We start from the raw sequence: 15,338 nt of genomic DNA on the forward strand, positions 1-15,338 counted from the left end.
CAGGTAGCGCCCATCCCTCCCAGAGGCTCCGCCCTCGCCCAGCCCTTGGGAACGGGCTGAACGAGGCATGGCCCGCCTCCAGGGGGTGTGGGCAGGAGGTTCAGGACTCGGGACCCAGACCCGTCGACCAGTTTACTGGGTCCAGCCACCCAGCCGCCACTGCTGCCCATGGGGAACAGCCACTGCGTCCCTCAAGCTCCTAGAAGGCTCCGGGCCTCCTTCTCCAGAAAGCCCTCGCTGAAGGGTAGTAGGTGAGAGGCGGGCGTGGCCTCGGCACTGGGTCACAGGGTCACCCTCGACCTTCCTGGAGGGACAGGCTGTGAGCCCCTCTTCCCTTATCCCCAGAGAGGATGGCACAAGGAAGCTGGCTGGCCTGTTTGGCGCCGAGGCCCGAGCAGAGGGGGACACCACCGCCGACACGTTCTTCTACTACATCCCTGGGACGGTGAGCGGCGGGTGTGTCCCAGCCCCGGGCCGGCCTCCCAGGACTGCGGTGGTGTGGTCTGTGTATGGCTGCGAGTGTGTGCCCATGTCTGCTCAGCTCGGGGTCTTGCGGGTCAGCCCGAGGGTGGGGGCCGGGGGGCATCAAATCCAGAACAAGGTGAGGAAGTAGGAACAGCCCCGCCCCACCCCAGGAGTCCCTCCGGCCGAAAGTCTGAGTGGAGAGCGAAACCGGGACAAGCTCTGAGTCAGTGGGTGAGCGAGCAGTGGCGCTGTGGGCGGGGCCTCGGAACCGCCTCGGAGGGGCGCTGCCATGGGCCGTGAGCCCTGGTGTCCGCCTGCCTGATCCAGGACTGGACAGCCAGTGTGTCCAGCCATGTTTGGGTTGGACCAGGCCCACATATCTCTGAGCTGTTGTTGTGTGGGCTTGGACGTCGCGTTCCTAATGTGGATGTGAATCCCACCCCCACCCTCTCTTTACTCGGGGGAGGGGACTTGGGTGATCAGTGAGCCCGCTTCTCGCCCAGTCTGGGCCTCAGTTTCTTCCAAGGTGTCTCCCAGCGCCCACCACCGCCTCCTCCCTGAGCAACACCCTGTGTCCCTGACCCCAGGGCAGCACAGCAAGGACTGGCCACCAAGCCCCACCGAGCTGAAACTACCCCTCCCCCACCCAGCTCCTCTGGAGCTGAGGTCTCTGAAGGGGTTTGGGTCCGGGCTCCGCCCAGCACTGCTAGCCCTGTAGGCCTGGGCTTCCTGGGCTCCCTGAGGGCAAGTACGGGCTTCAGAAACCGGCTCCCTTGGAGGCACAGGGTCCTTCCAGGTCCTTCTGTGTGGCCACATCTCAGACCTCAGCTCCTGCTGTCCGGGCCCAGGACACATCATAGGACCCTGGTAGAGTCCCAAGAGATGTGGTGGCCCTCTTTTGCCAGGACTGGTGGCTGGAGAGGGGACTGAGCGTGTTGCACCTCCGGAGATGGGGCCGGGGAGAAGCCAGCTCTCCCCAGGTCCTGCCTGGGCAGCTCTGAGCTGACTCCTCCCCAGGCGACAGGGCCGTCTTCACAGCCCTTCCTGCTCCTCGGCCTACTTTTCACTTTCCCATCCCGGTGTCATTCCCCAAACTGGGTGTGTGTGCAGGAGGCCCCACCCAGAGGCAGGGAGTCTGGGAAGCTTCGAGTCTGTCTGTGCACATTCCTGGGCTTGTCCACGGGGCACAGCGGCTGGTGGGGCAGCCCCTGCAGGTCCTGGAGGGGGCGTGGCTCCTCCACAGCACAGCCCCGTGCCCCAGGTCAGCGCTTAGCCCTGTCTGACCCCAGGCTGGCGATCCAGCCCTGTTCTCTGTGCCCCAGAATTGGCTGCGTGTTTGTGGGCACCAGCAGTCAGGCCCTGAGCACCCAGCACATCCCAGGCCTGTCCTGGCCCCGGCGATACAGCAGTGGGCAAAACAGATGGCAGAAACCCTGTTCTCGGGGTGTCTCTGTCCCTGTGACCAAGCCCTGACCTGACCACCCAGCAAAAGGCAGGATCAGTAAGGCGTGATTGGCACAGGGGCCCGGAGGTGGGGGGTTAGAGGGCACCAGACCGTCGGGGGAGGCACATGAGCCCGCCCTGAATGAGGGGAGAAGATGGCCCAGGCAGGGGGAGCAGCCAACCCCAAGGCCCTGAGCCAGACATGCGCCCGGTACATGGGAAGAGGAGGCAGCCCAGGGGCGGGGAGCAGGTCACAGAGGACCCCTGGGCCGTGGCTGGGCCCCCACTAAGTGACATCAGGGGGTCAGAGGCGCGTACTCTCTCCCCAGCCCCACACCCACAGATGTCACATTGGCAGCTCGAAATGGGCCGTGGAGGGGCTGGCAAAGGCTGCAGGCGGTCTCAGCCCTTTTTGGAACCAGGTGTCCAACACTTTCCAGCCGACACCGGAGACTCAGGAGGGTTTTGAGCATCGTCTCCCTCAGACACAAAACCCTGTGGCCAGTGAGCCTTGTGGGGGCTGAGTAAGCAAAGTGAGGACACAGCCTGAATCCAGCCATCACCGTCTCCACCACGGGACCAAACACACACTCCACGACTGGCACTAGCCCGGGGCACAGGCCCCTCCCATGAGCGCCGCTCCCCACAGGACTTCCCGGGCCTGGAGAGCCAGCGAGAACACCCGGACCAGCCACTGCTGAGCGTTTTCAAGAAGGGGCGGCGCAGGGTGCCCGTGAGGAACCTGGGCAAGGTTGTGCACTACGCCAAGGTCCAGCTGAGGTTCCAGCACAGCCAGGTGGGGGCCGGGCCAGGTGGGCACCCGGGGCCCAGCCCGCAGCCTGACCCCCGGCACTCAGACCGTGGCCCTGCTCCCCTAGGACGTCAGTGACTGCTACCTGGAGCTCTTTCCTTCCCACCTCTACTTCCAGGCCCATGGATCTGAGGGACTCACTTTCCAGGTGAGAGAAGTGGGCAGACAGAGGAGGCTGGCAGGACGGGGAGAAAGCCCCTTGGGAGGTGGTGGCCACCCCCGGGGTGTCCCCCAGCCCTCCCCTCTCACTCTGCTCTGGCAGGGGCTGTTACCGCTGGTGGAGCTGAGCATCTGCCCGCTGGAAGGGTCCAGAGAGCATGCCTTCCAGATCACAGGTGTGAGGGGACATGAGTGGTCCCAGCCCCAGGGGGGGCCCGAGGGCTAGGGCTGCCCAGTGACCTTGGCCTGTGGCCAGGTGCCTTGACCATATTCAGGTTCCAGACATTTCCTCCAGTGGGCACAGAGCCATTGCCGTGCTGGGGTGGGGGCAGCAGGTCCTGGACAGCACCCTAGTCTCCTCCCAGCTGTAGCCCTGGGGTCTGTGAGGGTCCTGGGAGGGCCCTCTCCTGTGGGCTGCTAGCCTGGCCTTCCCTGCTGCTCCTCCTACAGGCCCACTGCCCGCACCCCTTCTGGTGGTCTGCCCCAGCCCGGCTGCGCTGGGCCTCTGGCTGTACCACCTAGAAAAGCAGATGGCTCTCCTGGGAGGGCCACAGCGCTGCCACTCGGCACCCCCACAGGTCAGTACCGGGAGCCCTGCACCCCTCTCCAAGCCCCCCTACCTACCTGCCCTGACCCCCCTTTCCCAGGGCGCCCCTGAGGACGAGCTCCCCTGGAGTCTGCAGCACAGGCTGACCCAGCTGCGGACGGCGTGGGGGCGCCCAGCGGTGGGCAGTGCCATCTGTGCCTCGAGGGTCAAGTTGCAGCATCTGCCGTCACAGGTGGGAGGGTAGGGGAGGGTGGGGGAGGTGTGGAGGCCACCAGTGGGGGCCAGGCCCTCACTGTATGTGCGCTGAGACCCCACATTGCCCTTGACTACTGACAGGAGCAATGGGACCGCCTCTTGGTCCTGTACCCCACATCCCTGGCCATTTTCTCTGAGGAGGCTGACGGGCTCGGCTTTAAGGTGGGTTCTCCCCACGGTGACCCACCCCAGGGTGGTGCCCTGTGTGTGGGGGTGGGAAGGGGCAGTGGCTCAGGAGGAACCTGTATTTCGGGGCCAGTTGGGACAGAGCATCCTGGCCCCACCCACCCAGCCGGCTGCCCTGGTCAGTCTGGTCTCAGCTCTGATGTGGGCAAGAGGGGCCCTGCCTGGGCACCCAAATTGCCCCAAAAGAGCTAGTGGCTTCCTGTTGCTGAGGAACACACACAGGCTGCAGTCCCCCCAGCATCTCCTCCCAGTCTTAGCAGTGAGGGAGGGGACCTCTCCCCGCTAGGCTGTGTGTCTGTCTGCCATTGGTTGATGAAGGCCCCACCCAGAGGCAGGGGGAGGGGCGTAAAGATGCCCCTGGGGCAGATGGGGAGAACCTGGCTCCCTCGGGGCTATCAGCCTGGGCCTGGCCTCACCCTGCCTGGTGTCCCCAGCTCCGAAGGGCCATTGGAGTGATGGGCCCAGGCAGAGGCCCCACCCTCCCGTGCTGTCCCTGCAGGGGGAGCTTCCACTCAGTGCCATCCACATCAACCTGGAGGAGAAGGGGAAGCAGATCCGCTCTTTCCTGATCGAAGGTGGGCTGTGGCCAGGCCTGGGAGGGAGGGCACGAGCCGAGTGGGTGCCAGCTCTTCAGTGGGGCCTGGGGACACCTCACGGTGTCTGTGTGCCGTGTGCCAGGCCGCCTCATCAACACCATCCGCGTGCTGTGTGCCAGCTACGAGGACTACAGCCACTGGCTGCTCTGCCTGCAGACCGTCTCCCACAGGGAGGGGGCGCCCCTCCTGCCCGGCCCTGAGAGCCCCCCGGGGCTGTGGGCACCCACCCAGGTGAGGGGTCAGCAGGCCCTGGGCATGATGGAAACCAGGGCAGAGGGTGTGGCTGGGTGTGGGTCAGTGAGGAGAGGGCCTGCCCTGCGGCTCACCGCCCCCCCCTCCCCCGCCACGCCAGGTCCTGGGTGGTGGTCGAGGCTCACTCTCTTCAGATGGACAGACCAGCTGGGACTCAGGGTGCCCAGCACCCCCCTCCACCCGTAACAGCCACTCCCTCCCCGAGTGCTCAGCACCGTCCACAGCTGGCTGCCCCGCCCAGCTTGTGCCTGTGAGTACCTGGGGTGGGGAGGAGGCGCAGTAGGGGGCATGAGGCAAGTTTGTGTTGGGGAGTCTGGGTCCCCGTGGTATCTCATTCATCACGGGAGGCTAGCTCCTCAGGGGTTGTGTGGGAGAGGGCCCCGAGAATCTTCTGGAAGGTTCTGTTTCCCATAGGACCAGGCCAACCTTGGCTGTACCAGCATCAGTGGGCAGAAGGCAGAGCTGAGACGGGGTGGCAGCAGTCGGTTACCGAGAAGTAAGGCCAGGGGTGAGGGGCCCAGCTCAGCCTCCCCGCTACACCTGGACCTGACCAAGGTGGGCCCAGCCTTCAACCCCAGCTCCGGGCCTGGCTCTCCCTCTGTCCTCCGCCTCCCTGTACTGTCTCTCTGGCCCAAGAGGTCCTGGAGCCACCCGGAAGCCTCTCGAGGAAGAGGAGGAGGGAAGACCTGGGTGTGTCCAGCTCCAGGAGGCCCATTTCTTCCACCTCTTGCCTACAGGTGGCCAGGCTCAGCCTGGAGGGTGACCCAGAGGCCCCAGACCACTCACTAGAGACGCCGCACTCCCCTCTGTACGCCGACCCCTACACACCACCTGCCACCTCCCACCACAAAATCAGAGACATCCGGGGCCTGGATGAGGTCAGTTCTCTGCTGGTGATAGAACGGGCTGGAGGTGCCACAGCCTGCTGTTTGGGGTCGGGTGCTGCTGCCCTAGGGCCTGGGTTGCCACCACCTGAGGGTCAGAGGAAGCCTGAGGTCTGCTGGGGCCATGAGAGGCTGCAGGGGCTTGTGGGCAGGGGTCCCAAGTCACCAATGCTGTGCCGGCAGTTCCTCACCGCGATGAAGAGCTCCCGTGGACCCGAGCCCTCAAGCCTGTTCCCCTCCGTCCCTGTGTCCGTGCCGGTTTCCGACCCCAGATCTGCAGCCTCCGGTCCCCACTTGCTCTCCAGGAAGGGAGCCCTGCAGGGCCGAGCCTCTCAACGGCACCGGGGCTCCAAGGGCCGCGAGCCCCGGCCCCCCGACTCCCCCCAGCTTGTGAGTAGCAGCCCCCACCCTGGGCAGTGAGACCAAGGACAGGCAGCATGGCCGTTTGTAGGCTGTCCCTCGAGCCCCTCCCCCAGGGCGAGGGTCTCACGCTTGTGTTTGGGGCCTTCAGGTTGCCCCTCCCGGGGAAGTTTCGCCCAAGCCCCTGCTGCATCCCCCAGGTGAGTGAGGGACCCTGCCTCTGTCTGGGGGGAGCTCTGGGTGCCTCCCTCTGAAGGCACATGCCCCTCTGCCTCTCCCACCAGACGGCAAGCCCCCCAGCAGCTATGACAACGTCTGGGACAAGGCTCTGTGCCCCCCCCACCAGCAACGGCCCTGTGGAGTGACGGAGGCTGAGGGGGGGCTCCCCCAGTGGATCTGATGGGCCCTGGGCAGCTGTTTCTCAGGACTACCTGCCAATGCCAGCCCTGGGGGGTCTCCAGCAAGGCCTGGTCGCTGTGGGGCCACCGGCCGACCACCCCACACCCAACACCCTGTCAGGGTCTGACCCCTGGGCGTGGAGAGGGTGTCGGATCCCTGAGTTTTCTAGGCTCTGGGGGTGCTGAGAGGATGACCTCACCCCGAGGATGCCCAAAACCAGTGCAGCTGGACCGCAGACCAGAGCGGGACACCCAGAGGGGCCAAACCCTGGCCTATGCTCAGGGAGAGAGTGAGGGAGGGGGCTTGATGGGGGCTTCACCTGGGAGTGGGAAATGGCACGGGGGTGAAGGTCAGAAGGCTAAGAAAGTTGGGTTAGTGAGGGTTGGAGTACGTGAAGTCAGAGGTCACAAGGTCAGAGGTGGCGAGGTCTGAGGTAGAAGGGTTACCTGGGCACATGTGAGTGGGATGGTGATGCCCAGGAGAAAGGGACAAGAGACTAAACAAGGAAGAAGAGAAGGAAACTTTATTTGTCTGTGTCCACATTCTTCCCTTGGCAGCCAGGAGGCCCCTGCCACGTGGGATCTGCCCCTGGCTAAATGCCCTTCTAACACCTCGCCAGCCCCCTGCCCACCTTCCTGCCCCCTCTCTGGCTCCTCTCAGCCCTGGCTCAATCCCAGGTGTCCCGTCCCTCCACCTAATACCACCGAACTCTGCTGCGCACCTTGTCCAAGGCTCCCCTGAGCAAGGGCTCCAGGCTCTGCCCTGCAGACCCCACCCTGCAGGGGCCACTGGGGTCACTGTATCAGGCAGGACCCTGGGAGGCCTTGGCCACAGGCCCTTGGGCTCAGGGTTCAAAGAGGCCTCAGAGGCCCTGCCAGCCCAGTGCACTTGAGAACAGGGCAGAGTCTCCCTGGGACTCCCCCAACCCCCGCGTCCCCAACCACCCTGCAGCCTCGCTCCTGCCCCCTGCCCAGATCTCCAGGTGGGGCCCTGCCACTGCCACCGCTCTGGCACCCTCTAATCCCAACGCTCCGTCTTGCCACTCACCTTCTAACAGACAACCAGACAAAACAGACGCCCAGTTACATTTGATTTCAGATGAACCACAAATAGCTTCCTGGTGTAAGTACAGCGGTACCTTGGTACTCATCGTCAGCTTGCTCCGGGACTCAGGCGAGTGCCAAAACCAACGAATGCCGAGCGATGAAGCGCCTCCCCTTGTGGGTGGTGTCTTGAGGCGCACGGGTTCTAGATGACGAGTCCCGAGCAGGTGCTGAGCACCTAAATGTGCTTTTCTCGCCCAAATGCGATGCATGCAGGGTCCGCCAGGTGCCGAGGTATGACTGTACGTCTCTGATACTGCCTGTCTCAAGTTCCGCTTTTGCTGGACACCCTGTTTTTATTTGTAAATCTGTCCACCTTCCTAACCAGCTCCCTGCTCGGCCCCAGCCACCCAACCTGACAAACCTCCCCCCCCCAGGTGTGGAGCACAGCCTGGGCTTTGGCCATTGGCCCGAGCCTTGGGTGGAGTCCAAGGAAGCCAAGACTGAGGACACTGGCTCCTTCCTAGATGCTGCCGTAGAACACGAGGGTCAAAGGGCAAGGCCCTAGGGCAGTGCCTTGTCCTGAGCGCCTGTGGCCACTTCCTTGTCCTGCATCTTCCTGGGCCAAGCGTGGGTCCTAGGAGCTGGGGCTGGGGCTGGGGCTGGGGCTGGGGCTGCGGTGCCTGCGCCCCACCTGCCGGCGGAAGTAGCGGATGGCGGAGATGGTGCCGATGTTGGCCAGCAAGACTGCAAGGGAAGCAGGACGCTGCCTGAGTCACCACCTTGCACCCACGGGGCCTGGCCCTCCAAGGGCAAGAGGAAGCAAGTGGGGCAAATGGGCGGGTCAAGGGAGAAACCTGTGCCTCCCCTCATCCCTGCGGGCCCAGCGGGGGAGATGGCACCTTGGCTGGTCCACTTGACTTCTGGGCACCAGTCCCCCTGCCCCCAGGGCCCCCAAACCTGTTTTCCAGGCGTCGGGGGTGTGCAGGTCTGATGTTCTCACAGCCCAAGTGGCAAAGGCCACAAACACCAGGCACATGTCGTTCTGGCTGAAGGTCAATGAAGTGAGGGGGCCCCGGGGCTTTTCTAGGAAAGAAAAGCATGTTCTGAGCTCTAGCATCTCCACTAAGACACGTCTACCCTGCACACGTCTGTCTGGGGACACGTCTGTCTGGGGACATGTCTTCCCTGCACACGTCTGCCTGGGACACGTCTACCCCACACACATCTGTCTGGGACACGAATGCCCTGGGACACATTTTCTGAGTCACATCTTCCCCGTGATGCCTCTGTCCCAAGACACAGGGCAGCGTGTGGCACAGTTGAGTCAGGTCAACGTGGGTGAATGGCCTCTGGGGCACCGTTTCCTGGTTTCTGCAGGAGCCTCCAGAGGGAATGTGAGATGAAAGCCAGCGAGTGCCCGCTGCCCCAGTGCCCGCCCTGCCGGCAGCTGGGGGCAGGGCTCGAGTGTCATCTGGGCCTGCACTCGGGGTGACGGTCAGTGTACAGCCAAGCCCCTGAATGACCTGGCCTGGGCTGCCCCACCTGGACTGTGCCCTGGGGTGGCTAGGAACTGGTTCCTCCTTCCCAGACCGTCCTTGAGGCCCGCCCCCAGCTCCTGACTGGGGTCCTGGCCTGCCCCTCCCCAGTGGCCATCCTGGCTGACATCCCTGAACAGTGTGTTCCCAGGATGTGGACAGGCCATGGGGCCCCCATGACACGCACCTGCTGGCCTGAGCACCAGGTTGAGTTGCTCTGCTGTGGCCAGGCTGGGCTCCGGAGGGGCGCCAGGCTCTGCTCCCTGGGGAGCCGATGTGGGGGCCTCTGTGGCCTGCGGTTGGAGAGGGGCAGCCATCCCCAGCATGTCCCCCAACCTGTCCTCCCCAAGGAAGTGTTCATAGACCTCAGGGATGGAGATGGGCATGGGGTCTCCAGGCAGAGGCGCTGGCCCAGGCTTGGCTTGCGGGGGTGGGGCCGGGGTGTGGTGCTGCCGGTGCCTGGACCTCTGGGCTTGGCTGTCCCGGAAGAAGAACTCACACACTTCCGGCCACTGGGCTTGGGCTGGGGCCTTGCTGGCCTCTGCTGCCTCCTCAGCATCTTCATCCTCCTCCTCGATAGTGTCACAAAAAAAGAACTCGTAGGCTTCTGGGACAGTCACTGCAAAGCAGCTCCTGTACCCAAGGCCCCCAGAGGCAGAGGGGGCAGGGGGAGGCAGGTGCTTCAGAATCCGAGACTGGGGGAGCCGGGGCCCTCCCACCACTGCGTCCCAAGCTCCAGGCCCCCCATGGCCCCCCACAGCTGTCCTGGGGGCTGAGGACCAGGCTGGGGCTTGTGAGAGGGGGCGCAAGGCCTCTCCTGACCCCGGCTCCTCAGGGCTGGGCTCGGTCACTGAGAACCGCACTTTCTTCTTCTTGGCGGTTGGGACGGGCCCTGGGGAGGGCTCCTCCAAGGCATGTCCAGGGGCGTCTGCTGAGGGCTCCCCTGTGGGCTTCTCTTGGTGCCCCCATGAAGACACAACAGAGCTTGAATATAGCTTGGCCGATGGGGCAGCCCCTGCCTCCTTCGGGTCAGGCCCAGCCTGGGGAATGGGGGCAGGTGCAGATACATCTACGTCAGGCTGCGCCTTTTGGATGGGTGTGGATGAGTCCACCTCTGGTGCGACCCCTGGGCCCGGCGTGGACCGGTGCACGTCCAGGCGAGGCTCGCGGGCGGACGCAGACACAGTCGTATCAGGGTGAAGCTCAGAGGCAGTTTCGGGCAGAGCTGTGCCGGACTCAGCCGTTGAGAAATCTGGGCAAGGCCCCCCCTGGGCAGGTGTGGACACAGGGTGTGGGTCAGCTCCGGGAGTCGTCCCGAGCAGATCTGTACCTTGCTCAGTAGTGGGGAGGGGTGCAGACAGATCCAGCCCTGGCCCAGACCTGGCCACCAGCTCAGGGGCTCCCATAGACTCTGGCCCCAGCTCGTCCTGCTGGGCTCCTGTTGTCTGCTCTGCCGTCCCAGCTGAGGGTCCCTTCCCCCTGGTCCCAGCTGGGCCAAGGTTCTCCTCAGGCCTGGCCTCAGTGGACAGCGGGGAGCCCAGTCGGGCAGATGCAGGGCCTGCGGCCCCTGAGCGCCCACCCGCCTTGGCACCTGCGGCACGCCTCTTCTTTCGGCTGGGGCTGCGGGGTGGGGCTCCAGGGCTGCCAGGAGGCCTCTGGGGTGCTGTGCTGTGGCCTGGTGGCTCAGGGCTTGGAGGAGGCTCCCCAGGGGGCTTCGGGGCAGGGTCCCGGGGGGCTGGCCCCTGCAGAAGCCTCTGCATCTCGTCTCCGGAAGATACTGGCCCTTGGAGGGATGTGCTCTGGCTGGGAGGGGCAGCACCAGAGCTGAGGGACGGCCGGGATTCTGACCGTGCTGACGTGCTGGGCATCTGCTGACCAGCCCCCGGGGCCAGGACGGGCTGTTGCCAAGACCTGCTGACCAGCTGCTGTGGGGCCGCCTGGTCCTCCTCCTTGAAGCCACGCCAGCCACTCCCCCCGAGGAGGGGCCGAGGCCCAGGGGGACTGCTGCCACTGCTGTCCCCTTGGTCAATGTCACTGGACAGAAGCTCATCCCCAGAGGCCAGGCCGGCTTGCAGGAGGCCACACTCCTCGGCGGCGGCTGAGAACTCAGCCCAATCCTGGTCGCTCAGCTGGACGCTGTACTGGAAGTTCTCCATTTCAGGTCAGCAGGGGCACGTGTGAGGCTGAGCTCAGGGTCTTCACGTGCTGCCCTGCCCTGCCCTGGCTCTGCGCTGGGCCAGCATCTCTGTCCTGCACAAAAGCCCAGCAGGATGCAGGGGCAAGCTGGCCGCTGCCTCCGGGTCCGACTATCCGCAGCCCCACGGTCTCTTTCCAAATTGCCCCAAGTGGCAATTCAGGGCACGCTGTCACGTTCCTTCCACCAAACACAGCTCTAGATCGGTGAGGTGCGCTGAGAAATAGGACCCTCGTGTTTGGATTTTCAACCCGAGAAGTGGCTTTCCTTCACATCTTCAAGCATTTTTTGTTTGGCTGGGTCAGCCTTCCCCTCCAACCTTCCCTCAAACAGGCCGACTCTACACAGCAAAGCCCATCTCACGAGGGACAGCCCCGGCCTATCCCAGCATGCCCCAGGTGGCAGCTGGCCATGGGGGAGGGGCCACAGTGCCCAGCAGGTGACCAGCCTTTGGCGATGACCTTCCAGGAGCCTTGGCTAGTACTGGCTGCTGGGCTCCCTCCGAGCTCCCCAAGGTCAGGGTGTACTCGGTCATCAGGAGGACCTAGGCAGGAGGTCACAGACCAGAAGTGAGGCTCTTGACTCCCAGCAGCTCCCTAGGTCAGGTCCCCCGGAGGGTCGGGCGGGGCCCCTGACCCAGATCTGCCCAGCTGGCAGAGGCCCCTCCATCTGCCTCGTCTCGGCGACCTGAGGTGACCCTAGCTGGAGAGGCCACAGGTCGCCTCTAACCTCTCAGGCTCCTATGGGGGCTGCCCCGGCCTTTGTCAGCCCAGTCCTGGGATGCGGACACCTGGACACCAGGGCACCGTGGCTTCCTGACCACTGAACTTCGCCCTCCTCTCCAGGTCTAGGGAAGGTCCCTTTGGGGTCTGTCCACCTTTGGGACCCCTTAGGACTGGAATGAGGGGCTGCTGGCGTCATACCTGGGACCCCGTGGCCAGCTGGGCAGCAGAGCGAGGCGTCCGAGCTGCCTTTTCCAGAGTGGCTTGGCGCTAGGCTCGCCATGCAGGCCCCACCCCCATGGCCAAAAATACTGTCAGGGGGTCACATGTCTCCTGCCAGCTCTCAGGGTCCAGGCCACAAATAGATGGCATTTGAGGGGCCTCCAGCTACGTGAGGGACACCTTCCTGGTCAGGTGGGATGCCAGCCAGAGAACACTGACCAGCACTCAGCACCTGCCGCCTCCCTCTGCCTGGCTGAAGTCCACTGCTTCCTCTTAAAGGGGCCGCACAGCTGTGAAGCCTCAGAACCCCCTTCTGTTGCCTCGCTGCCAGCAGCCCCCCCAAGACTAGTCTAGGCCCTCTGGATCTCAGGACTTGACCCTGACGCCTGTGGGGAATGGAGGGAGTTAGAATGGCAAGCTAGGAACTGATGGATTCCAGAATGTTCCTCGATGTCCTTTGCAGGTGGGCCGCTGCAGACCCGAGGGCAGGGCTTGCACCTCCCTCGTCTGGACCCGAGGGGCACGCTGGCCCTTCCCCTGGCAGCATTGTCCACCCTGCTGGGGCTGGGAGGGGGGGCCATGGGGCATTAAAGGCTCTCTGTGGAGGGCACCCCACATGGGCACGGCCCCTGGGCCTCTGGAGAGGGTTGGGAGGGGTGGAGGAGAAGAGTGAGCTGCTCCCCACTGGCATCTCCCCCCTGGCTCCTGGGGATGGGACCCAAGGGAGCTGCCACCCCCAGGTGTCCCAGTCAGCAAAGAGAGGGCAAAGTGAAGTGCCTCCGACACGGGCTGGAGAGTGGCCCATCCAGGACCCCCTGAGCCCTTTTCCAAAACCATCCATCCTGGGGGGGTGCCAGAAGGACCCTCTGGCCCACCTGAGTTGTGTGAAGCACAGAGAGGGTGAGTGACCTGTGCCAGCCCCACAGCCAGTGAGAGGCAGAGTTGGGTCCCAAAGCCCCTGTGCTTGGTGGTGCCCCAGGCCATCCTGACCGGCCCCAGGGGCTGCACCGCCTTTCCCTGGGCAGGTCACTGTTACGCACACGCCTTCAGCCTCCAGCTGGGGACACGAGGGAGGAGGAGTGGGCTAGACACACGGGGAGATAGAGTGGTTCCTGACGGCACCACATCATAAGGAGGTAGAGAGCCTGAGGGACAAGCCTAGGGGGCGGAGACAGCAGGGCCTGGCTGTGAGGGTGACAGCGGAGGCATTGTAAGGAAGAGCCCGGCACAGGTGACTGAGCCTCGGTGAGCCACTCAGTGCGACAGGCGTGCAGGAAGCGCCCAAGCAGACAAATGGCGGGTGAGCGTGCCGCGTGGCTCCTGCCAGACGCCACACAGGACGGTGGAGGCGGGCCTGGCCTGGGGTGACGTTGGAGCTCCGCACCTTTCTTCATCCTCACTCCTGTGTCTCCTGTGAGGGCTCTCCTCCGCGTCACACCAAACACTGCTGTCTGGTCCGGACGTGGGGGCTCGCATACCAGGCAATTCTGCGATGACCCCTTGAGTCGATGCTCACACTGTCCACCTGGACAGAGCATCAGATCCCAGGGCGAGGGCTCAGATCCACGAGACTGCTGCCCCTTTGATGCCAGGTCTCGCGACATCTGTCCAAGTTGGCACAAACCGCTGGTTCCCTCATCGTTGCTCCTTGGGCTCATTTGCTGGAGCAGCTCGCAGAACTGAGGGAAACACTTTACTTTTGCCAGCTGGTGACAAAGGGATGTGATAAAGGACACAGAGGAGCCTCTGGATAGGAGAGACACGATCAGCGAGGCAGGTGGGCATGGCGGAGCATCTGCGTCCTCCCAGCCCCCGCCCCAGCTGCCCTGTCTACTCTCCCAGAAGCTCCCGGACCCCCCAGGCCCCCAGGTTCTGTGGAGCTGCTGCACTCTGCAGAGTGACCCATCCTTCGCTCTGGCTTCAGCCACCCCTCCTCATGAGAATGGGGCGCAGGGCTAAAATCCCCAAGTTTCTAACCACGGTTTGGCATTGCTGGGGACCCGACCTCAGGCAGGAGCCCTCGGAGCTGCCTCATTAGAACAAGGGCCTCCAAGCCGGGTGCCGGGAACAGGGCAGCCCCGTCTGTGCATTTCCTGTCATCTCGAGGTCACTTCCTTCCCGCACGGGGCTGCAGCTGCGCCCCGGCGCTGTGCATTCTGCATTCCTGCGTGCGCTCACCTGCCCGGTCTCCGGGGGCTGGGACTCGGGTTGTTTTCCATTTGCAGCTCTGATGAACAGTGATGCTGAGAGCCTTCTGGAACATTCTTTTGGCAAACATGCCTGCGGTTTTGGAGAGCGCTTGGGTCATAGGCCGCAGTGGGCCTGTGTCACCTCCACGGTGGGACACTGGGTGTCTGTGCCCCACATCCTGCCACAGTCTTGTACCTGGCAACAGCGAGGCTACTGGCCATTCGAAACTTCTCAGGGCTTTTGCCACTGGCTTTTTAGGCCTTTTTCTTATTGATTTGGGGGAGTTTCCACACTCTCTGGATATGAATCTTACTGAATGTTTGGGCCTTGATTATGTTCTCCCTCTCTGTCTCACTTTTCCCTTCTCTTCACGGTGCCTTTGTGTGAACAGAAATTTGAATCGATAAAATTTAAATTGCATCATAGTGCAAGTTGTCAACGGTTTCCTTTGCGGTTATCACGTGTGCCCTTCCCTGGCACCCCGCGCCGGCCCTGGGGTCTCGAAGGTGGCCCTGCGGTGGCGGGAGGCCCCAGGTCAGCCTTTCTCAGCGCACCCGGGAGGACGGGGGAGGCTGCTCCAAAACTGCGGGAGTGGGATGGACGACGGTGGGGCCCTGCGAGGACCCGGAGGGCCTTTGGAAGACCAGCTGTCCCCGGAGTTAATTCCCACCCCAATCACGACCGTCAGGGTGGCCGGGGACGCCTGGGGCGGGGCGACGAAACCAGGCAGGGCTCCACCGCAGGCCCGCGGGACCCTAGCGTAGCCCCTCGGTGGGTGGAGGCGCTGAGCCCGCGGAGACCCGCGCCTGGGCGGGGGTACGACTGGGTGCGCGCACGCTCCGGCGCGAGGGCTCAACCCCCACCACGGGGGGCGCCCAGGCGGTCGCAGGATGCTGGGGGCACGGCCGCGCGGCCTGGCCTGCTGTACCCCCGGCGGCAACCAGAGGGCACCAGGACCCCACTGGAAGCCGACAGAGCCAGGTCCCTCTGGACACTTCTGGGGGTGCCAGGGCCCCTTTCCTGAAGCCCTGCGGCTCCTTGAGCCCTGGACCTTGAGACAGCGGGTTTTCAG

At 64.1% G+C, this 15,338-nt stretch overlaps 2 protein-coding genes across 3 annotated transcripts; one reads left to right on the plus strand and one right to left on the minus strand.

The window, feature by feature from the left end:
- Window positions 1-45: 45 nt before the first annotated feature.
- PLEKHN1 (pleckstrin homology domain containing N1) lies at window positions 46-6,709 on the plus strand. 2 transcript variants are annotated; one of them, XM_024554892.4, is made up of 16 exons: window positions 52-251; window positions 346-445; window positions 2,558-2,704; window positions 2,787-2,867; window positions 2,982-3,054; window positions 3,329-3,456; window positions 3,526-3,657; window positions 3,762-3,842; window positions 4,366-4,441; window positions 4,545-4,693; window positions 4,815-4,964; window positions 5,129-5,269; window positions 5,452-5,592; window positions 5,782-5,988; window positions 6,110-6,158; window positions 6,243-6,709. In XM_024554892.4, exons 1-16 carry the CDS (start codon window positions 169-171, stop codon window positions 6,356-6,358), a joined length of 1,854 nt encoding a protein of 617 aa, XP_024410660.1. In that variant the 5' UTR covers window positions 52-168; the 3' UTR covers window positions 6,359-6,709. The 2 variants fall into 2 exon arrangements, with proteins under 2 accessions (XP_045046335.2, XP_024410660.1); XM_045190400.3 differs by having other exon boundaries at window positions 46-251; window positions 3,329-3,657.
- Window positions 6,710-6,862: 153 nt separating this feature from the next.
- On the minus strand, window positions 6,863-14,601 carry PERM1 (PPARGC1 and ESRR induced regulator, muscle 1). The gene is made up of 3 exons (XM_024554870.4): window positions 9,126-14,601; window positions 8,361-8,486; window positions 6,863-8,147 (listed from the first exon to the last, which is right to left on the minus strand). Exons 1-3 carry the CDS (start codon window positions 11,092-11,094, stop codon window positions 8,038-8,040), a joined length of 2,205 nt encoding a protein of 734 aa, XP_024410638.3. The 5' UTR covers window positions 11,095-14,601; the 3' UTR covers window positions 6,863-8,037.
- Between the last annotated feature and the right edge of the window lie 737 nt (window positions 14,602-15,338).

Source organism: Desmodus rotundus, chromosome 3, assembly GCF_022682495.2.
Source record: "Desmodus rotundus isolate HL8 chromosome 3, HLdesRot8A.1, whole genome shotgun sequence".
Lineage (NCBI taxonomy): Eukaryota > Metazoa > Chordata > Mammalia > Chiroptera > Phyllostomidae > Desmodus > Desmodus rotundus.